At 39.2% G+C, this 26135-nt stretch overlaps 2 protein-coding genes and 1 non-coding gene across 3 annotated transcripts in view; all 3 read right to left on the bottom strand.

The window, feature by feature from the left end:
• Window positions 1–17722, bottom strand: part of ppp3r1a (protein phosphatase 3, regulatory subunit B, alpha a) — a 42240-nt gene extending 24518 nt beyond the window's left edge. Inside the window, exon 1 of the mRNA XM_067422188.1 lies at window positions 17515–17722. Coding sequence (XP_067278289.1) covers window positions 17515–17517 — 3 coding nt within the window. The 5' untranslated portion in view covers window positions 17518–17722. The remainder of the gene's footprint in view (window positions 1–17514) is intronic.
• A 1583-nt stretch (window positions 17723–19305) lies between these two features.
• Window positions 19306–24587, bottom strand: cnrip1b (cannabinoid receptor interacting protein 1b). Its single transcript, XM_067421640.1, has 3 exons — window positions 24149–24587; window positions 21730–21874; window positions 19306–19967 (listed from the first exon to the last, which is right to left on the bottom strand). The coding sequence occupies exons 1-3, from the start codon at window positions 24325–24327 to the stop codon at window positions 19803–19805; spliced, it is 489 nt and encodes a 162-aa protein (XP_067277741.1). The 5' UTR covers window positions 24328–24587; the 3' UTR covers window positions 19306–19802.
• On the bottom strand, window positions 23163–23237 carry trnaa-agc (transfer RNA alanine (anticodon AGC)). The gene has a single exon. It is a non-coding gene; the product is annotated as a tRNA-Ala (tRNA).
• Window positions 24588–26135: the final 1548 nt, after the last annotated feature.

Here is a 26135-nt window from a genome sequence, read left to right on the forward strand (position 1 = left end):
CAATTCATCACCCCTTTAAAGGTGCAGTGTGCAGTATTTATGAGGATCTATTGACAGAAATGCAATATAATATACATAACTATGTTTTCACAGTGGTGTATCAAGATCTTACATAATGAACCGTTATATTTTTATTACCTTAGAATGAGCCGGTTCTATCCACACACACCACGGGTCCCTTACAGTAAAACCGCCGTCGTGTTTCAACGGTGACCCTAAAGGGACAAACTTCTCTACAGAGTCCTAGCTACTCTCAGCTCTCTCAGACGATGACATCTTTGTCCTGTGTCAGCAACCGTAGCTTCTCTGTGCTTAGAAAGGGAGGGGTGAGCAGTGGGTGGTTGCAATTCACAACCTCACCACTAGATGCTACTAACTTACACACTGCACCTTTAACTGCTTATTTAGGTGTTATTGAAATGTACACACTGCACCTGGAATTATTTGAGAAACTTTGAATTTGATAAGGACAAATACACAAGTAAAAAAAAAAACTAGGCATTGTGATAAAGTTCATTATTTTCCATAATGTAATGATAAAAATTAAACTTTCATATATTTTAGATTCATTGCACACCAACTGAAATATTTCAGGTCTTTTATTGTTTTAATACTGATGATTTTGGCATACAGCTCATGAAAACCCACAATTCCTGTCTCAAAGAAATAGCATATCATGAAGCGGTTCTCTAAACGAGCTATTAACCTAATCATCTAAATCAACTAATTAACTCTAAACACCTGCAAAAGATTCCTGAGGCTTTTAAAAACTCCCAGCCTGGTTCATTACTCAAAACCGCAATCATGGGTAAGACTGCCGACCCGACTGCTGTCCAGAAGGCCATCATTGACACCCTCAAGCAAGAGAGGAAGACACAGAAAGAAATCTCTGAAGGAATAGGCTGTTCCCAGAGTGCTGTATCAAGGCACCTCAGTGGGAAGTCTGTGGGAAGGAAAAAGTGTGGCAAAAAACGCTGCACAACGAGAAGAGGTGAGCGGACCCTGAGGAAGATTGTGGAGAAGGACCGATTCCAGCCCTTGGGGGACCTGCGGAAGCAGTGGACTGAGTCTGGAGTAGAAACATCCAGAGCCGCCGTGCACAGGCGTGTGCAGGAAATGGGCTACAGGTGCCGCATTCCCCAGGTCAAGACACTTCTGGGCTACAGAGAAGCAGCACTGGACTGTTGCTCAGTGGTCCAAAGTACTTTTTTCGGATGAAAGCAAATTTGGCATGTCATTCGGAAATCAAGGTGCCAGAGTCTGGAGGAAGACTGGGGAGAAGGAAAAGCCAAAATGCCTGAAGTCCAGTGTCAAGTCCCCACAGTCAGTGATGGTCTGGGGTGTCATGTCAGCTGCTGGTGTTGGTCCACTGTTTATTTTCAAGGGCAGGGTCAATGCAGCTCGCTATCAGGAGATTTTGGAGCACTTCATGCTTCCATCTGCTGAAAAGCTTTATGGAGATGAAGATTTGGTTTCTCAGCACGACCTGGCACCTGCTCACAGTGCCAAAACCACTGGTGAATGGTTTACTGACCATGGTATTACTGTGCTCAACTGGCCTGCCAACTCTCCTGACCTGAACCCCATAGAGAATCTGTGGGATATTGTGAAGAGAAAGTTGAGAGGCGCGAGACCCGACACTCTGGATGAGCTTAAGGCCGCTATCGAAGCATCCTGGGCCTCCAGAACACCTCAGCAGTGCCACAGGCTGATCGCCTCCACGCCACGCCGCACTGAAGCAGTCATTTCTGCTAAAGGATTCCCCACCAAGTATTGAGTGCAGAACTGAACATAATTATATGAAAGGTTGACTTTTTTTGTATTAAAAACACTTTTCTTTTATTGGTCGGATGAAATATGCTAATTCTTTGAGACAGAAATTGTGGGTTTTCATGAGCTGTATGCCAAAATCATCAGTATTAAAACAATAAAAGACCTGAAATATTTCAGTTGGTGTGCAATGAATCTAAAATCAATGAAAGTTTAATTTTTATCATTACATTATGGAAAATAATGAACTTGATCACAATATGCTAATTGTTTGAGAAGGACCTGTATATTTGAATATTCATGCATCAAAATATACTTTTCTGACTATTTTTCTATCATTGTAAAATTAAATGCATTTTTTAATCAATTAGATTAATTAATTTATAGTTGTTGAAGTCCTTATTGACACAAAGAGACACAATGGTTGAAAACCTTTTCCTTTTTGATTACTTTACATTTCTATCCCTTTTAAAACAACACTTCTGAAGAGCCTGTGATAGTGAGACACTGAACTCTTCCCTTTCATTTGATGCAAACCGAATGCTGAAGATGAAATACTAAATGCGCCACGCTCAATATCTCCATCTGTTTGATTTATTATTGATAAAGTCCCGCTCAGTTCAATGGGTTCTGTCTCTGCCACAGTAGGACCGAAGAGAGTTTGCCTGTGTGTTCTCAATGCATTCTGCCTTTATGGGCTACATTTACATTTGCTATCTGCTACAAAGTGGTTTAAAAACAATTTTCACTTAAAACATTCACAATTTTGCTATTTTTAGACTCGTATGTTGTTCTTAAGTCTCCTACAACAGGTTTACATGCATCCAAGGTCAAAAACACTTTAATCTTCTCATAATATCCACTGCGGCGTCAGCTCTTTTCTCTCAGTGTCTGAAACGCTTCCATCAAGGATTCAGTGTCTCTAAACCCCGCCCTTCCAAGAGCTGCTCTTCTCTGATTGGTCAGAAAGCAAATGCTCATTATCATATCTAAATCTCAGCTCTTGACACACAATGGCATGGGTTTGACCCAAGTGGCACCTCCCCCAGTTTCCAAAACTGAAGTGACTTAAACTGCAATTCCTCAACTGGCCACTACAGGCAGGCTCCAGAAGATATATAATAATATATTATTATGGTACAAATTGTGGTTTTGGTCTATACGGCTAATTTTGCCCTTCATGACACACTGTCAGAAAAAAAGGTGCATTGCTGTCACTGGGGCGGTACCCTAAGGTACAAAACTGAAAAGGGACTCATATGTACCTTTAAGAATATTGACCTTTAAGGTGCTAATTCTTAAAGTACTGATATGTACCTTTTTTTCTGAGAGATTTTTTTATAACTATTCGTTTACATTATATAGAGCCTTGAAATTCAGCATTAAGGGCGTGGCCTCTTTGATTGACAGGTGGATTGTTGTTTGTCTGCTGTCTGTTAGTCATTGCATCACTTAAGCTCCGCCCACATCCCGCCTCTTTCCCCATTTTCTGTTATCCGGGCGATGACGCGCTGCTAAGATGGCGACGGCCAGCTCATCTCTTTACACTCCAAAACTGCTCTTCAGAATCCAATGAGTGACGTCACAGACACTACATCTATGGTATACAGTCTATAGTTTTACAGTCTCAATCTCAGCAAAAAACAGCATCTTCTCCACATTAACAACACCAACCAAACTCTTCTAGTCTCAGAAATGACTACAGTGTGTGTGAGCCGTGCTCAGGTCCACAACACTTGGTCCTGCTCTGCTTCACTACGTTAATAACCGCATCCATGAATGTGATTTCTGCCCGAGTCCTATTTTCCACCGGCTGTGAGGTGAAGACCACAAGTCCCAAGATGCTGCGCTCACACTTGGCGTCATCAAACTATGCCTTTGTTTAGAATAGGTGCCCTCTAGTGGACGGAAAGTTGCATAGTGCACCTTTAATAAAAATAAGTATTTATGTCTAAAAACACTAAAGAATTTATAAGCCACTTTATATAGAGTTATATAGGAACCTAGTGGTCATAACAGGGCATTACATCAGTTTTTCTTTTTTTACTGCCACCAGAGGGCAATAACTACTTTCAATTTGTTTTTATTTTGAATGCCTTGTCTCTATTTTAACATGGAATACTGTTTTAATTGAAAAAAAAAAAAAAATATATATATATATATATATATATATATATATATATATATATATATATATATATATATATATATATATATATATATATATATAGTGAAAAAGTGTGACCCTTAAACGAAGAGGACCAGAGCTAATCCCACAATCAGAAGACATTTGCCTTATTTATTAATCACACAACAATTATATTGATTCTGCATTACACTTGGTGGTTTTGTCTTGTAACAGACTTGCATCCGTTGAGATGCACAGATTAACATCTCAAACCTATGAAACCGAATGCGAAAAACAGATGCAATATATGCAAATGCAAAGGGTTTTTGAAGAGTTGGTTATTAATATCAGATCCCCTGAGTCCGCACATGAATTAGAGCAATGACAATTCACAGCAGACCTACTATCCATGAGCTGATGAGAACAAATGATGCCTTGCAGCTCAAAAAGGAGAATATAGAGAGTTTTAAATGAGTTCCTGGATCATTAGAGGGCTCTTCTGAGATGTAAATGAACTCTTTAGTGGGCTGAACATTGTCTGGGAAGCCTAAGAGGCAAACACTCAGCGCAGTTCATAAATAATGCATTCTGCATTCAGAGTCAATTAGACCGCACACAACACGCAGAGAACAATCAACATCCGGCAAAGCAGAACGTCACATAACCAAATATAAACAAAACTCAATAACAAGGTCAAAATAATGTTTCTGGAGACGCTACTTACGGCGGATCATAAGTATAACTGTCCATTTTGACCATGCCAAATATATGCAGTACGGTTGCACGATTATGACAAAATCATAATTGTCGAACATTGCCCAATGAGAGCAAAGTTATGATTTTTGGATTGCATTTGCATTTTTAACAGCATACAGTCTCCTTGATATAAGAAATATGTATTTTAATTGAAAATCTCATTTTTATTTTGCAAATCGTGAAGTCTCAAAGGTATTTTTCACTTAGTGGCCTTTAAATTGTAATTACGATTATTAATAACTATCAATTACAATTTACGTTGAATAGCTTTATGCCATTGTTTGAAGCACCTGTATGGCTTTCAGCTGAACACACTCTTCCTGAAAAACATTTAGTGCTTGTCCAGAGCATTAAGCCTCAAATGTCAAATATACACTGGTTTGATTTCTTTAAATAGAAGAAAAAGTTAAAATATTCATGGTATTAAACTAAAACCAAAATTAAAGCAATGGAATAAACCCTTAAGATAACCTGGGAAAAAACACAAATAATGTAAGTGGACTTTTTTTGTTGTTGTTGTAATTGCGTCTTTGAACGATTACATAATTTTGGCATCCGCAATTGTAATCACATTTACAAATTAGATTAATTTTGCAACCCTAATATGCATGCAAGCAATATCTGGCTCAAGAGGGTTTAATTCAAGCTGTTTAAATAGGGAAAAAATATTAAATCATCTGAGTTGTTGAAATTTGGCTGGTGATTAATTGTGAGTAATTGTTTTTAATTTTATGGCAATGTCATGGATGATTTTTGTTTGCTTAATTCATTAACCACTTCAGCTCTGCAGCACATTTTGCATTTTTATGAGAATTAGGACTATCTGAATTTAAAAGAGTGCCCTACCCACATACATTGGAGTAAATTGATAAAAAAAGGGTCTCATTTTAAAGAAAAAACTCTAAATTTTAACACAGTTGTGGAATATTGCATATATTATATCGTATCTATTCACAATCTTATGATAAACATAGATAAAAAATAAATATTTTGATTTATTTTTAATTAATTTGTTATTTAAAAATCTATATTTTTGTATTATTTTGGGATCCAAGCTTTTTGGAAGTTTCTGTTGTTTCTATAAATTGGCACTAAACAGGGGAAAAAATAATTTTCGTGATATCTCGTTGCAAATAAAAGTTATTGAGATTTATCTGACCAAAGTGTCTAACAACTCCTACTTATCTGCATTGACATAAATTGGCCACTAGGAAATCGAAAAGAAGGCTCCGCCTCTTCAACTTTGTAAAGGGAGATCTCAGGCTCTCATTGGTCTAGAATCATGATCCACATGTCTATAAAGAGCTGAGATTCTCAGCTTTTCTGTAGCATGATGCAATACGTGATGACATCATCAAAAATCGTGGCTAACATCGACAATCAAAACTAGCAATAATAAGAGTATTTGTCTGCATCACATGTTTTGTTTAGGACATCGGTGACATTTTACAGTGTCTTTTGGCCATACTTGCTCACAGACATGTAAAAATAGTCTCATTTTGAAGCAGACAACCTAAGGAACAAGCTGATATAGGGTCTGAGGCTAGTAGCTTTACATTGAGTTTGTGATCCGAACAGGAATATGACTTGTGTGTTTGCTTGTTCAAAGGAGTCATTTACATCTTTGTGATTCTTTTGATAATAAATTTACTGTAAATTATTGGATTGGTGAAATTAACTGCTCAGCGATATTCCTGAGGCTGATAGCTTTCATTTGATATATGACTTGTCTATTTTAGGCGTGTTTGTGTGATAAAAATATGAAATTTTATATTATTTGCATGATTTTCTCAACGGGTGGTCGTTGCGGGGGGGTCGAATTCAGGCCGTATTATTTTCTCCTATGTAATATAAATGCAGAAGTTATTGGGTTATTAAGAAAGCTGAGGTTCTAATCTTTCAAATGATACCATATATGTCTAGTTTTGTGGTGCGCGAGTTATAGATTTTTAAAAAAGGCGTATCATTATGATGATGCAATTTTGGACCCACCGGTGGGTCCAAGAGGGGGTGCAGAGCTGAAGTGGTTAAATAACATCACAAATTAGTGAGATTAATCAAATCCTTTTGTTAATTGTCACTTTGCAGTGTAACACCTTTAATCGTTTATGTAATTATACACACAACCGGTTAAAAGGTTTTGGAGGGTAAGAAGGGAACGTTTTTAGATGTTTTTAGAAGTTTCTTCTGCTCAGAAAGGCTGCATTTATTTTATTAAAAATATAAAAAATACAGTAAAACTGTGAAATATTCCTCCAGTGTAAATCATCTGTTCTCTATGTGAATACGGTATATAGTAAAGTGTGATTTTTTTTCCTGCGATCAAAGCTGAATTAACTCCACATGATCCTTCACTAATCATTCGGATTCGAGCTCAAGACAAATTGATGATTATAATCAATGTTGAAAAGAGTTTTGACCGGTAGTGTAGCGACTGAGACAAATCAGACATATATTTTTCCAATTTAATTTCATGCGCACTTATTGTACTGGAGTGTAGCGGGTCTTTCAGGCTGGTTGTGACCGAGAATAAAGTGAAGGAACATCCAGACGACTGTCATTTATTGTTTTCTTATTTCTGAGTATTTGAGGCGAATGCTTTGTCAAACTAGTGTGCTAAAATGTTTACCGCTGCCTAGTTCAAAAGCGATCATCACCTGTTACAGTGTAATAGATTTGTTGATGCTGATATTCATTCTCTCTCTATCCCTCTCCCTCTCTCTCTCTCTCTCTCTCTCTCTCTCTCTCTCTCTCAGAGCTACAGCAAACTACGGCAACTCAACTCGCGGTCGCCATTTCGAAATGTCCGTCTCGTCGTAGACTTGTTTCCTATTGGCTATTGTGGCAGTACTGACGTTATTACAATCTTGCTGATCCCGATAAATATCAAACATGTTTGATATGATCGGGGCGAGCCTGATTTGCGTGAGAGCAGATCGAGAGGTGCAAGATTTGATCTGTGAACGCCTCACATTACCAGATAATCTGCGCCGAACATCGGAACCGATCGAGTCCTGGAAAAGATTTTTTTTCTCCGAGTCTCGGGAGGGGAAAATCGGGCATAAATCGGCCTAAAACTCCTGTAGTGTGAGCCAGGCATTAGAGCGCAAAAATCACGGTTGTCTTTATCACGGTTATATCAAATAATTGTGATCAGATGGTTATTTCATAATCCTGACAGGCCTACTAACCATATACATACATCCCTGTAGCCAACTATATCACAGCTGTGTATCACCGGATGTTACTTTGACACACTTATCTCTGACCGATAACACAACACTCCCTAAATTGTAAGATTGAAGCAAATTTGAAACACTTTGAAACAATACGTATTGTGAAAATCTCTATACAAATAAACTTGAGCTGATCTGAATGGTTTCTGTAAGATTTTATATCTGCTTTATAAGGCTTGAAGCAGATTCTGATATTCACAAAACACTGGCTGGGTGCCAAAAATATCAGCCCCCAAACTAAAGATTATTATTTTCTACTAAAGGTAAAATTGCAAGCATGAGTAATAAAGGGGAGAGAGCCAATATGATCGTTCTTCATACTGCTTCACGAAGCCCACAATAAATGACTAATGCTCACAAGCAGCTGATAGCAGGCCTTCGCTTGTGTGTGTGTGTGTGTGTGTGTGTGTGTGTGTGTGTGTGTGTGTGTGTGTGTGTGTGTGTGTGTGTGTGTGTGTGTGTGTGTGTGTGTGTGTGTGTGTGTAATACCTGGTGAAAGCGAGCCGCTAGCATTCCTATTGATCTAAACTCCATGTAGGAACAATGCAAACTGTGATGGATCACTTTACATGTCAGACAGACGCTCGTCCCGTTCAGGTGGGCGGCTCCTGACAGGATAAACTGCATTATACAGCAGACCTTATGATGTCTAGTGAAAAGTCTAGCAAAACCTTTCCAGCCCTTCACTGAAACTGTGTTCAGACGTACTAATTAGGGCTGTGTATTGCCAAGACTCTGGCGATACAATGCGTATCACGATACAGGGGTTACGATACGATATATTGCAATATATTGCGATATTGTAAGAGAGGCAATGTATTGCGATATTTCTTTTTTGTGTGTTTTTGTTTGTTTATAATTTAAAAGAATAAAGAACACAACCATAAGCCTAAAACACGAGACAAGTATTTTATTTAATTAATACAGTATAATTTATATCACTAATCATATGCAATGTGCAATCTAAGTTAAGGGAAATGTAAAGTTACTGCAGGATTCTTTATGTGTAGGATATGTTTTAAAGGTTCACAGTATAGCAGTGGCTATTTAACAACAGGAAGTGCAGTCCATTTCATGACTGAATGACTGTTTGTTTTATATTTAACACAGTAGCCCCGATCACACAGAACGCGTTTTTGCAGCGAGAGGCGCCTTTTTTGAATGGCTTTCGTTTGGCAGAGAGCGTTATGCGCGCTGCTTATGCGCCCTGAGCGCCTCGCGTTTAAACCGCTTGCTGCGCCTCGCGTTTTTGAAGGAGCGCTCCGAGAGCATGAAGTTGAAAAAAAGTCAACTCTGAGTGGAAAAGCAACATCATCGCGCTTATGTTCTGTTGTCCAATCGAATGAATGAAGCGGCGGGCCTTCCGTTGTGTTGACCGTTACATTGATTTGACTGACAGTACAGGTGATTCAGGGGTTGCCTAGAAACATTAAAGCGCACTTTACCTGAAACCTGAAAAACGCGCTCTGTGTGATCGGACCCTAAAGCTGTTTTCTATAAAGCAGTCTATTGTATAAAGTGCTATTTCAAGTAACGTTACTGAACTGCAGAGCTGGTCATCATATCCACATCGCTATGATTCGTTCTCCTGCCACCGCTGTCAGTTTTGGTGTGTGTTTATTTTGTTACTGAGAGGAAAATGTGCAGTCTATTCCATCGAAACGCTTCTCAACAGCGCGGGTGACATCAGGATGTTAAGCGAGCTCTCTGTTTCAATGTGTTTCCCGAGTATTAGATTATAACTTGGCCTATTTTGCAAACAAAATGATTCTTGTCGATTTCCTTAGTGGCTTCTTTTTAACTGAAGCCAACATGAGTCCACACTTCAGCTCTGTGTACTGCAGGAGCGGAATAATGCTATCGTCTTGAGAGCTGGGTCTGCTAATGTAAACACTAGTGATTCACGCGCTTCTCCGGCTCCGCGTCCGTTATACGTTCTGAGATAACACTGCCATCTAGCGGTTGGGTGTTATACAGTCTGTGGTTTAAACCGAACACAAAGCCACGAATCTTGAATGTAAATAAATAAATATATAAATATCGATACAGCGTTTTTGAGAATCGATACAGTATCGCCAAACATAATATCGCGATATTCACGTGTATCGATATTTTCTTACACCCCTAGTACTAATAATAATGATAATTATTTAGTGCCTACTTAAAGGGGGGGGTGAAACATTCAGTTTCAGTCAGTCTCATGTCAGTCTTGAGTACCTATAGAGTAGTATTGCATCCTTCATCTTTCCGAAAAGTCTTTAGTTTTATTATATTTATAAAAGAAATATGGGCTGTACCGAGTCTTTCTGAAAAAAGGAGCGGCTGAAGGCGTATCGTGTGGGCGGAGCTAAAGAAGGACGAGAGTGCAGCTGTTGCATGAGAGCGTGACATCCTCAAGCGTGGAGAAGAAAACGTTACCCTAATAAACCATGACTATCAATCAGATTCAGCTAATACAGATAATGATCCAGAATCAGATCCGGAGGCTGAAATAAACTGAACAGGAGAAGCAGCAGCAGCAGGACGTCCGTCTCTGTGGTATGGACTGTATTTAGTGGCCTGTCAACATTTGTGTGTGTTTACTCGCAGTTTATGAGGACACGATTCGGTTTATGGACTATTGTATGCGACTAAACCTTAGCAGTAGCAAGCAAAACGGTTTAGCACGTCAGACTAGTGTAACGTTATACAGAGAACAACAATGGAGTCCGTTAGCGCATTTGACTGACGAAGCACGCTTTGTGTGAACGTCCCCTAGGTTTATGTTTGGGGTGGTTCAATAAACAGACAGACACCTATAGTGGTCAGCTAAACAAATTTATTTAAACACACACCATAGATCGCATGCTCCATTGATAAATTAACTATATCTGATCGTGTCGTTTACTGATGTTTACTCACGCGACGATAGCCAACAACAGACATTTGAAGCAGTTTTACTCACCGCCTGCTTCCAAAGCACGACCGAACCTTTATCGCTGGGACCGCGCCATCAAAAACACACTTCTTTGTGAAACTTGTGAGAAACCGGAAGTGGTATTTTGGACACAGAAATACTCCATCAAAACGTCCAACTTATTTTTTGAAACTTTGTCCATGTTTAGGATGGGAATCCAAGTCTTTAACAGTGTAAAAAGCTCAGTATGCATGAAACAGTGTGTGTGTGTGTGTGTGGGAGGCAGAGAGATCATAGACAGATGCGACAGAGTTGCGAGATTGCAGGCGCGGCTCGCGGCTGTTATTTCAAATAGCGCAGCATATTTTAAACTAATCGGTTAACCGGTTTCAACCGGCTAATGAGGCTCGGTGGTCGGTCAAGAAAATGTTTAGTTTTCGCCATCCCTAGAGTGCACTTTAAATTTTGTAACTTTGTGTACGGCTCCGCAACCGAAGAAGCGCGAGTTCCAGGCGAATCTGGCCGAGCATGACGTCTCATCACACCGGCACCCAGTCTGCACGTCAAGTGTAAAGCTCCCCAAATGGACGAGGCACGGGCAGTCAGTGAGAGACGAAGAAAACAAACAAACATGCAAATGGAAATTATCACAGCCAGAAAAATTATCGAGCGATTGATTTATTGACTATCGTGACAGGCCTAAACGCAGGCACACCTAATCCTACTGAATTAGGTGATCACCTGAACCAAATCTTATTTAATGAGGAAAAGTATAAAAAAAAAACTATTGTGGTCATCACTATCCTCTTTGAGCTGGACCAGCTGGATGGCAAAATCAGTGCTAGTAGTACCTCAAAAGTAATTGGAATTTAAAAAAATAACTACTGACTACGCCAAAAAAGTTGAAAAGGGAAGTTTTGAGTGAGGAAAAGAAGGGTTCAATTCTGGCTTTACTGGCTGAGGGATACAGTGAGCGTCGGTTTGCTTCCATCCTTAAAATTTCAAAGACGCCGGTTCATAAGAACAAGGTCAAGCAGCAGACATTGGGGACAACAAAGCTACAGACCGGCAGAGGCCGAAAACGACTCTCCACTGACCGGAATGACCACCAACTCATTTGAATGAGCTCATTCACAACCGTAGGATGACATCAAGTGACCTACAAAAAGAATGGCAAAAGGCAGCTGAAGTGCACGGCGAGGACGGTTCGAAACAGGCTCCTAGGGGCAGGGCTGAAGTCGTGCAAAGCTAGTAAAAAACCCTCCATCAATGAGAAGCAAAGAAGAGCCAGGCTGAGGTTTGCAAGAGACCATAAGGATTGGACTGTAGAGGACTGGAGTAAGGTCATCTCCGCTGATGAGTCCAATTTGCAGCTTTGTTCAACACCTGGTCGTCTAATGGTTAGACGTAGGGGTGTGCCATATCATACCGTCCACAATAATACCGGTATAAACTTTTACATGATAAAAAAAAGTGTTATATCGCGATATCAATGATATAGCGACGCAATGACGTATGGCGCATTTACTTTCCCTAGCGTGCACATTAACACCTGTCTGAGTGAGAAGAGCAGCATGTCAGCCTCCGATGGCGATTTAGTACCTAAAAGGGGCCAGTCCTCTTGACAACTGACATAACATTGACAACTTAAAGCTGTTATTGATGTTTGCATCACAATATTTGACTGGAAGGATAACATTGACAGTAATTTTCGTCAGTTACGGCTCGTTAGATGCAGCATTCTGCCCGCTTTGAATCAGACACAGCGATAAAGTAGTGTATAAAGTAATATGTTTATTTGAATTAATGGATTATAGCATTTATTTGAATTAATTAGAGAGAGAGAGAGAGAGAGAGAGAGAGAGAGAGAGAGAGAGAGAGAGAGAGAGAGAGAGAGAGAGAGAGAGAGAGAGAGAGAGAGAGAGAGATTCGTACATGAGTGAGATTCGTACACGTACGTCTCTCTTAACAATGAAGATGTGCATTTATTACTTAAAAACAGCGATGTAACCCCATCATTGCTGAGAAATATAATGTAGTGATCCAGTAGCTTAGCCATTTTATTGCTAAAGCATGCAGGGCGACGTTGATAACAAGTTTCTGTACTTCAGCGCAATCTCTGCTCTATGTATGCGAGACGAGTGACCTGTGTGTGTGTGTGTGTGTGTGTGTGTGTGTGTGTGTGTGTGTGTGTGTGTGTGTGTGTGTGTCACCTTTGGGTTTGTTCGCTTAGTTGAGGGCACTAAAATTATGATCCAAATTATTCAAATAAATATACAAATAAAATTAATTAATTAATTAGGTATTTTTTAATTCTATAACCTATAATACTGATCTGCCAACATTGTTGCTCAATGATAAATTAAAATAAGCTGATAACATCACTGTTTACTCCAGAACGACTGGACAGCCGAATCTAATACTGTAGTAATATTGTCCTGTTTGACACTGAAGCTGCTTTGACACAATCGGCATTGGAAAAGCGCGATATAAATAAAGTTGATTGATTGATTGATTTTATCGTTCAGAATCGAATATTCAGACAGACCATGGCTTACATTGCTCAAGTTATTGTTTAAACTAAAATGTTATGTTATAGTTTTACTTAAGATTTCCAGTGAAAACCCTAATAAATAGTACCAAAGCTACTTTGCTTTAATTTTCATTTGCTGTGTGACTATAAAGCTGCTGCTGCAATGGCAGTAGATTTACACTTTGAATTAAATATTCTCTCATCAATGACAGTAGCTCATTGGAAAAGGATGGACAATGTCCTTCATTTTGTTTGCATTAATAAATGCTGCTGCTTACCAGCTGCAAACACCAGTAAAACTGTGTTCCATATTTTTTTCTATATCGTCATAAATATCGGTATCGCAAATACTCTTGAAATATCGTGATATAATTTTGAGGCTATATCGCCTACCCCTAGTTAGACGGAGGCCTGGAGAGGCCTACAAGCCACATTGTCTCGCACCCACTGTGAAATTTGTTCGAAAAAAATCACTGACTAGCCCCTGTAAATGATGACAATACCTTCCGAACCCCCGTCCGAATAGGGCTTCAGTAACTCCTCCACCACTAATGGAGCGAGCTGGAAAATCAAACTTTTCCCGAATTCACCCTGTTGGGGAGGAGGGCCACAACATCATAGCCACCAAAAAACCCCAGCAAAGATTCCTCCGGCTTTCACTTCTGGATATTCGTCAGCGGTGTCTCAACGGACTGAATGGTTTTGTTCGCATCCTTCTCCACCGCCATTACTGAACTGCAATTCAAACTAGCTCACAACATCAACGTCATCGTTCTCAGCCACTCCCTCTGTTCGCTGAATGGACCAGTAAAATTTGTTCGGGGAAAACCCAAGAATACACCGCAGTCCCAGACGGAGTACTGAAGGAAAATTTAAATTGAGCGGAAGTAGGAGGGCGGAGCAAGGCTATAGCGTAATGTCATCTCTACACAGCAAATGCAAAGGAAAAACTTTTCAGTTTATCATTGTAAATCAATCAATCAACTTTATTTATATAGCGCTTTTACAATCACGATTGTGTCAAAGCAGCTTCACAGTATCAAACAGGACCCTAAATCTGAGTGTAAGTATCGTAGTATCCAGTGCCGTGCAAACCTTTACCCAATTAAACTGCAGATCCTAAAGAGCTGCAACCCAGCAAGCTATTTTGTGTTTAAAAGGTGTTTAATAGCCGTCCAAAAACGGAGCTGGCGTCTAGGCTTAAACAATACAAATTTCAGGTTATCAGTGAACATAAAACAGACTAGGGCTGAACGGTATGGACAAAATTTCATATCTCGATATCGATACATTACGATATGACTACGTGTTCGGTGAAAACCAAGCATTTCTCAGATTTAACCCTACATTTTAAAAATTTGTGTCAGAAAATGTATTGTTTTTAAGCCTTTCGCGCGTACGATCACACAGGTGTAATCAGAGGCTGGTCCCTGGAGCGAATGATCAAGAGCATCACATGATCAACTGAGACAGGCGCGCTCAGAGCGGTCATACACCACACCCTTCAGTGTTTTCAACCACATACTGTTTATTTTAGGTTTCAAACATATAAATTCACATAAGTACTAAAAAAACAATACATCTAGAGTTTATAAAATACACACTGATGTCTCTGGAAGAGGTAATAATAATCCTTTCCATTATAATTCGACATGTTTTATTCATATCAGATACACACATTGTGTAAGTAACTTCAGTGTTTGCTCTATTCCCAGTTCACCAGCCACTTACTTTTCAGTATTTCAGGAGAAGTGATGAATTCACGTGTTGTAAACATAGAGCTTGTAAATCCAACAGATCCGAGTCTCTGAACTGCGTCTGCGGCACAAACTAACCCGGCGGCGCCCATCGCGCATACAGCTCAACTAACGCCATCGTTATAAAGGGCTTTAAACAACAATATACTTCCTCTCGCATGTATTTGACAATCGGAATATCAGATTTGTCATGCCATCGCGAACACATTTGTGAATATTCTGAATAAAAAAGGAAAAATGACAAAAGCAGATCCTCATTCATTCAGCGCTGTTGCTGCTGCGGTGTGTCACGTGACCAGCAATGACGCGTCACCATGGAAACGCCGCCCCCCTCTCACAATATAGTTCCCGCGTCCCTGGTAGTGTGTGTGCGCTGGCTTTAGCGATGCATTCAAGGGCACTCGTAAAACTGATGCCTGATGACTGCCAGAGTTGTATCCAGGGCGAGCACGGAGAGGGGAAATCTATATCGTCAATATCGTTGCTTTTTTCGATAGTAATATCTTGAAAGTTCATATCTAGATATAGATACGATAACGATATATCGTTCAGCCCTAAAACAGACATCTAACCATAGTCCAAGAATAGACTAGTAAACTTAAACATGACAAAGAAATCAAAGACTTTATATGAAGACCAATTACTTATGACTGGGAGAAAGTGCAAATGGCAATGTAGCGAATAAGCCACGCCTTCTTATTGAAAGAACCAATCACTGATTAGTAAAGTTATCGCATCACCAGCTGCTGTTAGAAGCTCCGGTTGCTATAGAAACAGGCAGTGTTCTGAGATTATTATTATGCATGCGCATTAGCTTCATCCAGGCTGAAATATGCATGATTCAAGCGTTTAGAAACAAAATATATGAGGCAGTTGTTGTCAGTTTTCATTGGCAAGTTTGGCGAGCAGTTTTGGAGATTTTCATGTTTCCCCATTCAAAAAAGATAGGAACTGCACTTGCATGTCTGAGAGACATTTTCAAAGATGGCTACCGAGTCAAATGACTTTCAACATTCATGGTTATTTTGGCTATATCAGGTCTATAGTTAACGGAGACGGTGAAATGACAGCTATTGCCTGCTGGGATGACTATTATGTAAGGAAAGGAGCCACAAAAGCTTATCTGCAGTATATGCACCAGAAACCTAGAGCCGAGATTTGTGCGCCAAAATTCAAAATTGTGGCCTTAAAAAACCTATCAGCTAATTATGGTGATGGTGAAGCTCCAGTTCTGGAGTGCATTGAAACATACATATCTGGCAAGGCATGCCAATGCAACATTCATAATATCGTCAATGAAATAATTAGTCAAGGGTCTGGATTACTGAAAGGCACTGAATATGGTCTTTTTCCAAAATGTCCAATACAAATTCATGATTCAGGGTTGTTGTTTGAGCTCGAGCTGACAGCAGTGCGTTTGACGTGACACTATTTTGACACGGTCATAAGACTCTTCCAGAAAAAGACAGACTTTGTTGCAGGGTTTTATTAAAATAGTGAACCCCTAAGGACCTGGAACAGAACGCGGTAGGCCAGACCTAGATTTTGTTCCAGTTAACCTCATCTTTTGCTAATCTGCAATGGTTAGCTGCTCATCTGATGTCAAGGATCTGCATATAATCTGTATTGATATTTTCTCATTTGTTTGTAAGTGTCATATTCATCCACATCCACGTGGACTTGTCAGAAAATAATTCTTCAAATCACAAAACAACTAAGACAAAAATAATGCAGCGAGACGAAGGAAGGGTTGGCTTGCATTGCAATCTGTCAATCAGGACGTTTAATGAGATTCTGGTGCGAGTGGCAAAGTTTCCCTACACAATTTCTAGACATTGGTGATGAATGCATTTAGACAATACTGTGGATTACCATTGGTCTCCTTTAAAAGTAGTACCATGCAAATACTCTAGTACATGAATATGGTAATTGTCCAATATCATGGTATTACCATCAGATACAAAACTTGAGGGATCATATAGAATATCAATGCATATCTACATACCGGTAATTCAAAGACTAACTATACAAAATGGGTGAAATAGGGTGAAACACAACCTGCGCTTTATGGCCTGCACAGGAGAACGCGGTTCTCTTATTCATCACAATTATGTAAATAAAGATGTTGTTAAAAACTAATGTCATACTTAATGGCTCTGGCTTTAACTTTAAATGCCAAACAGCATCACAAGGGACATTCAGCACTGACTCCGGTGAGCCTTTATTCCTGCGATGGCTTTGCAACCACTTTGCATGAAACAGACCAACAATGGATACACACATTCACAACCTGGCAGATGCACAATAGGAAGCACATAAATCGTCGTGTTATGATGACAGCTTGGCGATGGGTTGGATGTGTAGTCCATTGCGTGCAGGATGCATTTGAAACTATGATATCTGGTATTTGTTTACAGTGCTGCGAATGCGTTGCTTACCATGTTGCTGCTGCCTGTGCGACGGAATTCCCCCTCGGAAATGAACAGCAATAAATGACAGCACAGATATAAGAGGAAAATTATGCTCTTGGTCTCGTTGTTTTGTCAAAAAAGGCTGGTTTTGACAGCGACAGCAGCAGCGGCGTAACCTATTTTCCGTCCGTTTCCGTGGGTTTCACTGCAGTAGCGACGCGAGGAAGAGCCGCAGGGCGGGGAGGGAGGGAGGGAGGGGCCTAAAAGGCTCGCTGCGATTGGACGATAGTCGAAAAAGGCGGGGCAAAGAGCGCTGATAGGCGGGCCTTCGGTACACTACATACGGGAACCCTTAGCCCCACCCACTGCCTTCACCCTCTCTCACACACACACACACACACGTCAATTTGCATATCAGCCCTTCACACTGCAGGCAAATACAAATATGGTGCCTTCAAATGCTCCTGGGAAGTTCGTATTTACAAGTTGGAAAGTCGTGTTTATGACGTCAGGTGGGTTCAAATCACTTTTCCTCGAAGGAAGATGGCGGCGTACCTTCTCTTTCTTAAAGGTGCACTATGTAACATTTTTTCCCCCAGTAAGATATATAAAAAACACTAGGCCCGTGTTAAATTTTGTTCAGTTGAGTACATTTTTTTGCACAAAAACACAGCAAGGTTTTTTAAAATCTACTTCTAGAAAATATGCATCAGGTGAAAAAATATTAGGGTGGACAAAATAATATCGACAAAATAATTACAGGGAGGACAAAATAATAACAGGACAAAATAATTGCAGGGTAGACAAAATAATAACAAACAGAGTGGACAAAATAATAACAGGGTGGATAAAATAGTAACAGAGTGGAAAAAATAATAACAGAGTGGGCACAATAATGACAGGACAAAATAATAACAGAGTGGACACAATAATTAAAGAGTGTCCAGAATAAGTTAATACATTTAATTAAGTTACAATATTGCTTTTGTTTTAACTTGATTTTGATAGGAAACAACATGTTAAACTTTACCAAAAAAACTTTAAATACAATACCTCTTCAACTTTAAATATAAATGACTTTCATAATCACCATGTTCACTCTCAGTGTTTACTCTGATTTAACAGGGTGGACACTAAAATAATGCTTTTTTCATTTTTACTAAGGTTGACCATATCAAATTTGAAAGATAAAATGGGTAAACATGGACGATTATCATAATAGAGGAACTCCCTCGCTTTCTCAAGTAGCTTTCTCTCTAAAGAAGTGATGACTACTTTATGATAGGAAGTTAAACATTGTTTAAGTTTTCATCTTTCATTTAAAGGAAAAGTAGTCAAAAATAAGGTGGAAAATAAATAGAGGGACAAGCTAAAAACCTTGATTATAATTGCTCAAATAAATTGAATAATTGAAAAGAATACATACATTAGAGATAATCTTTACTAATATACCCAACAATGGGAAAAATGGGGGGGGTTAAGTGTTGTATTTATCATGAAATCTGGATACACGCACCTGGGAAGAGGAAAAATGGAGACATATGTTTGTTCAAAATACTGTAAAATGTCTCAAATAATTGTTTTATGAACTTCAAAATGCTTATAATTCAACTGGTGTTTTTTATGACTAAGAGTGATTTGAAATAGATATTGTCCAACATTTTAAGGCAGAACTTCATGATCTTTACTGGGGACAAAAAAGGCACCGATACATGTTAGTATAAAGTCTGAGACCACTAACATATATATACCACACAGACCACTATATTGTTACATCATATTGCATTTTATTTATTTATTTGATAGAATATTGCCATTTTCAAAAATGCAAAAGTATGTAAACATACATCCACTTACAATTATTGCACATATATCACAATGCACCATGACAAAATGCTCATAAAAAGACACACTATAGAAGGTTTATTCATACGAGTCATATTTACTATGAAAATGCTACATTAACAAACGGTATAATAACAATTATATCATAAAATCTATATCACATTTGTAAACTTGTATAAAAGTAAACTTCATCACAGGGTTTTTCAGAGGTAGACAACTGGAAGGAACTGCAAAAAAGAGACAACACTACAACAAACGGGGTAAAGTGCGGCTCAAATACAACGATCTGATGTCCTGCACTGAACTCTTACTGGTAAATTCATCACCATACTCGAATCAGTTCTCAGGAAAGGCTGCAGCCCTACACTATCGGGAACGCTGATTCATGTTTGACAGTGGGCAGTGTGTCGTTAGGGAGGTTTCTAGTTCTTCTCTCACACACACACACACACACACACTTGACACGTCTTTCACAGAAACTGCTCTTTATTGATCCACATGAGCGTGCGTGTGTCGTTGGGTTTGCACTCGTACTCGATGCTGTTGAAGCTGTTCCCCCATTGGCAGTGGTCCCTCTTGTTGTAGTTGTAGAACTTGACCTGCCAGACGGTCTCGAAAAGCCCCGCCTTAGTGAACTGTCCAGAAAAGAAATAACCAGTCAGGTGCAACTCTTCTTTTTACACTCACACTGTTTAAAAAAAAGGTTCCAAAGGGTGTTTTTGCAGCGAAGCCATAGAAGGGCCATTCTTTTAGCCTTTCAGTGAACACTTTAATAATCTAAATAACCATTTTCTCCACTACAAAGAATGTTTTGTGGAATGGAAATATTCTATGAATGATAAAGGTTATTAATGGGATAGTTTAGCCAAAAAATGAAAATGACAACTCTCCCTCAAGTCATCCTAGGCTCTTTTATGACGGATAGATGCTCTTTTATGACGGATAGATGCTCTTTTATGACGGATAGATGCACTTTTATGACGGATAGATGCTCTTTTATGACGGATAGATGCTCTTTTATGACGGATAGATGCACTTTTATGACGGATAGATGCACTTTTATGATGGATAGATGCACTTTTATGATGGATTAAAGCACTTTAATGATGGATAGATGCACTTTTATGATGGATAGATGCACTTTTGTGATGGATAGATGCACTTTTATGATGGATTGATGCACTTTAATGATGGATAGATGCACTTTTATGATGGATAGATGCACTTTTATGATGGATAGATGCACTTTTATGATGGATAGATGCACTTTAATGATGGATAGATGCACTTTTGTGATGGATAGATGCTCTTTTATGACGGATAGATGCACTTTAATGATGGATAGATGCACTTTTATGATGGATAGATGCACTTTTATGATGGATTAAAGCACTTTAATGATGGATAGATGCACTTTTATGATGGATAGATGCACTTTTGTGATGGATAGATGCACTTTTATGATGGATTGATGCACTTTTATGATGGATAGATGCACTTTTATGATGGATAGATGCACTTTTATGATGGATAGATGCACTTTAATGATGGATAGATGCACTTTTGTGATGGATAGATGCACTTTAATGATGGATAGATGCACTTTAATGATGGATAGATGCACTTTTATGACGGATAGATGCACTTTTATAATGGATAGATGCTCTTTTATGACGGATAGATGCTCTTTTATGATGGATAGATGCACTTTTATGACGGATAGATGCTCTTTTATAATGGATAGATGCTCTTTTATGACGGATAGATGCTCTTTTATGATGGATAGATGCACTTTAATGATGGATAGATGCACTTTTATGATGGATAGATGCACTTTTATGATGGATAGATGCACTTTTGTGATGGATAGATGCACTTTTATGATGGATAGATGCACTTTAATGATGGATGGATGCTCTTTTATGATGGATAGATGCACTTTAATGATGGATAGATGCACTTTTATGATGGATAGATGCACTTTTATGATGGATAGATGCACTTTTATGATGGATAGATGCTCTTTTATGATGGATAGATGCTCTTTTATGATGGATAGATGCACTTTTATGATGGATGGATGCACTTTTATGATGGATAGATGCACTTTAATGATGGATAGATGCACTTTTATGATGGATGGATGCACTTTTATGGACTTTAAAACGGAAACAGCCATTCACTGCCATTATAAAACTTTGAAGAGCCAGGGCATTTTTTAATACAACTGTGTTCGTATGAAAGAAAAATGTAATATACACCTGAGATGACTTGATGGAGAGTAAATCATGGGGTCATTAAAATCTTTGGGTGAACTATCCCTTTAATAAAACCATAGAAGCACAAAATAACCTTTATTTTCTTCTTCAGGTTTTAATAATGCAGTGGTGCTCTCACCTGTATGTTGACTTGAACAGGTTGCCTTTCTCCACTTTTGGTGTGTGTTACTCCCTCGGTGTCGTACATCCCAGTGTACACTGCAGACTGAGGGTCTTTAGACTGCTGCTCCAAAGGAAAAGTCACGCCGCCAACAGTCATGGATCTGAGGAGAGAGACGTGAAGGTGAGAGAGGGAGAGACTGACACAACAACCAAAAACCTTTGATTTATTCTCCTCTAAACCACCAGAGGGCACAAACACCTGCCTCAGCACTTTACCAAACATCAGGGGTGCTTCCCAATTCTTATTTGTGCATCCTCGTTTCCTGTCCTAGCGTCCTTTCCTCGCTCCTTAGCTCCACCTCTTCAGGACGCGAGGACGGAGGAACTGAATCAAGTGAAATTATATATCCTCGCTCCTTTAACGTCACTTTAAAACGGCGTCAGTCAATGATGACGCCGCTGGATTTAGTCGGATTCTTGAACATTAGAGATAACTATTTATATTGTAGCTTCAGCTTCCACAAAATACAACATTTGTCCATATTTTAATTAATATTACCAGTTATTATTAACAACGAATTCCAGTTATTAACTGCTTTTTATTCATTGTATATTAGTTTCTATTTGTTTCTTTTATTTTCTTGTGCTTTGATATAATTCTCCAACTGTGAGTTGTTGTTATTTGTGTCTTGTCACACGTAAACACAATAATAAAAATGATTAATAAACTGTGGCAGGATGTGAAGGGGGAGGAGAATTAATGCTTGCGTCACGTTTAGTCGATAAAACACTTCCGCAAAGGATCCTCCAGTGTATCCTCGCTCATGACTCCTCAGGAAGCCTCCTCACTCCTCCATCCTCGCCTCCACGCGGTGCAGTTAGAGAATTGAGATCTCCTACAAGATGGCTGAGCTCCATCGGTTTCCAGGTCGGAGGACAGAGGAGCGAGGAAACGAGGAGGGATATTGAGAAGCACCCCCGTTTTTGAGATGCTCGTGGAAATGTGTCTGATCCTTGACGTGATCTCAGGCGGCAGTGCAATAATGATTCTGAGCTGATCTGATCTAATATTTGATGTTTTTTTAATGTTGTAGATTTAAGTAGCACATGAGAATCAATACAATTATTGACTATATTTTGAAACAAAGGTCTTGTGAATGATTTCCAGTTTTGTTCAAGGTAATTAAAGCAACACTTTTTCAATAACGGACGGAAGAACATGTACTGTTATCTGTGAAATACACAATAATTAACATGATAATCAACAGCGGCTGACTTTAACATTTGCTGACATGATGGTTAGATTCAGATGATAAATATCATATATTAAATTGAGTATGCACCTTAGGGATGATCACCATATTTTAATTTATGCATTTGGCAGACGCTTTTATCCAAAGCGACTTACATTGCATTCAAGGTACACATTTTTACATTATTGCCAGTTCTTGCTCTCCCTGGGAATCGAACCCATGACCTTGGCGTTGCTAGCGCCATGCTCTACTGGTTGAGCTATAGGAAAGCCTATATTTATATTTATAATGAAACATCATATAAATCATATCACATAATAAATATAATTTATAGTTACTACTGTAAATAAATTATTATGGATTCTCCTTAAATGCATTAAGAATCTTTACTCTCTAAAATAATTGTTTCAGTATTTTAATATCTATATATCTTCTGCAATCATACACTATGGGAGTAGTGTAAGCACATATTTCTTAAGGTTTAGTCCCGTTGTATCCTTTAATAGCTATATGGGAGTACCAGTGATTGTATATGATTTTCCTTGTCATTATTTAGCATTTTGCTGGCTATTTACACCTATTGTGTGCATTATGTGCATTTATGGATGGAAAGCATGTGATAGGATAACTAGGCCTAACTTTAAAAAAAAACTCAAACAAAAACTCAAATTTGTTCAGATTGCACTCTCTATTTGATTGGCAGACATCTTAGCCTAGATATCTGTAGACCTACACACATTACAACATGCAGACACAGTTGATGCCTTAATCGTCTGGATTTGACTGCCAACGGAAGCAATCTGTCAGTGTATGAGATGGAGACACAATCCTGTAGGATAAGCCCTGCAGTCATGACATCCCATATGCAGCTATCACGAGATGTTACGTCCAAAGTTCATTTCACTACATAAGCAAGCAAGCCTATTTTTTGGAATATGCCATGATTGAATGCCAAGCGCAATGAGAAGTTATGTAGTCTAAAATAATCATTCAGCATATTGTCTAGTATTATCCTATCACTGTACATTGACACCATTGGTTATTTGTAATTTTTCATCACATCTACACACACTATACCTGTCGTTTATTGGACTATTCTGTCTCAACGCTGATGCAAACATTATCAAAATGAGAGAATCAATATAAGTCCACTTACTACTAGACAAAGCATTATTTACTCACGTCGCCTCAACTGCTCCCGGTTTAACGACCACATCGACCTTGTATTTAGTTCCCGTCAATAATTTGATGGTTCTGCTCTGACCGAATCTCGTCCCGTCCGATTTGAAGAAGACGGGTCCGTTATTCGGAGTGGTTTTCAGCGAAACGCCGATTTTAATCAGCTGTGGTATGTCTGCCATGATGCCAAATGATGTGAAAAAGGCGGCCAGGTGTGAGGGAAGAGGTCAAGATATCTCAGGCTGAACTAAATCGGTGTGCTGTGATGCGCTCGAGTGGAAACCCGTGAAAACCGCATCACAGAAAGCACGTCCAAAGTCATGTCTGCTGTTCCTGCCCATAATCCCCTACAAACAGTAATCCGAACAAGCGTGCGACCTAATGAGATCAAGAGAGAGGCGCTGCAGCCCAGATTAAACCAATACAACATTCGGGCATGAGCTTCATTGAGCATTTAATTATACCAGTGTTGATCAAGGAAACCAAATCAAGCCTATATAGGGGATAGGGAATGATCAGACAGTGCACTATATAGGGGATAGGGAACGATCAGACAGTGCACTATATAGGGGATAGGGAACGATCAGACAGTGCACTATATAGGGGATAGGGAACGATCAGACAGTGCACTATATAGGGGATAGGGAACGATCAGACAGTGCACTATATAGGGGATAGGGAACGATCAAACAGTGCACTATATAGGGGATAGGGAACGATCAGACAGTGCACTATATAGGGGATAGGGAACGATCAGACAGTGCACTATATAGGGGATAGGGAACGATCAGACAGTGCACTATATAGGGGATAAGGAACGATCAGACAGTGCACTATATAGGGGATAGGGAATGATCAGACAGTGCACTATATAGGGGATAGGGAACGATCAGACAGTGCACTATATAGGGGATAGGGAACGATCAGACAGTGCACTATATAGGGGATAGGGAATGATCAGACAGTGCACTATATAGGGGATAGGGAACGATCAGACAGTGCACTATATAGGGGATAGGGAACGATCAGACAGTGCACTATATAGGGGATAGGGAACGATCAGACAGTGCACTATATAGGGGATAGGGAACGATCAGACAGTGCACTATATAGGGGATAGGGAACGATCAGACAGTGCACTATATAGGGGATAGGGAACGATCAGACAGTGCACTATATAGGGGATAGGGAACGATCAGACAGTGCACTATATAGGGGATAGGGAACGACCAGACAGTGCACTATATAGGGGATAGGGTTGAAGTCTGGTTTCCCGTTAGTGTCAGTGCCGCTAGAGCTCTGGTCCAGAGACGCGATAGCACAGAGCGGATCATTTGATCGAGTCGCCGCAGACGTATCAGACTCATTTGAATTCTACACAGAATTATATTTTAAAGCAATATAGAAGAGATTAAAAAGAAACTGTGGTCTGAATACTACCTCAAGTATAAATTTATTACTATTACTAAAGCATCTCAAATTACCCTTGTATACATATATATCACTAAAAGATTCCATTGCTTAAACTGACCAAATGTACCTGCGTACATCACTATATTTATATTCACTTGTTTTGTTTTGTTTCTGTTTTTGTTGGTTTTCCTCTCTATTCGTTATTGTTTTGTTTTTCTCTCCACTATACATGTATGTATGTCTGTGATCACTTGCATTGTATAAGCTACTATAATTTGTTAATTTGCTTTTATTAAAAAGAAAAAAAAAGAAGAAAAAAGAAGAAGAAGAAGAAGAAGAAGAAGAAGAAGAAGAAGAAGAAGAAGAAGGAAACTGTGGTTTTACGAAACTCAATGGCTCTGGCCGAGCTGTGATAACTAAACGCTATTGGCTATTTTTTTTAAAGGGGAGGAGCTGTTCGATATGCCCCGCCCTGTCTTTCTGTCTCAGTGGAAATTACCAACACATTGAATAATGCTCAGCATTTCAAGACACTTCAGTGCGACTTTAACCACCCCCAAACTTAACCTTACCTATA

This window comes from Pseudorasbora parva, chromosome 17, assembly GCF_024679245.1.
Source record: "Pseudorasbora parva isolate DD20220531a chromosome 17, ASM2467924v1, whole genome shotgun sequence".
Taxonomy (NCBI): domain Eukaryota; kingdom Metazoa; phylum Chordata; class Actinopteri; order Cypriniformes; family Gobionidae; genus Pseudorasbora; species Pseudorasbora parva.

Bases quoted from the DNA above. Each gene is read 5' to 3' on its own strand.
- cnrip1b (XM_067421640.1), bottom strand. From the start codon at position 24,327: ATGGCAGACATACCACAGCTGATTAAAATCGGCGTTTCGCTGAAAACC. The intron at 21,875-24,148 runs GTGAGTAAATAA...CTCTCTCCTCAG, and splicing joins CCGGGAGCAGTTGAGGCGAC to ATCCATGACTGTTGGCGGCG. The intron at 19,968-21,729 runs GTGAGAGCACCA...TTTTCTGGACAG, and splicing joins CTGTTCAAGTCAACATACAG to TTCACTAAGGCGGGGCTTTT.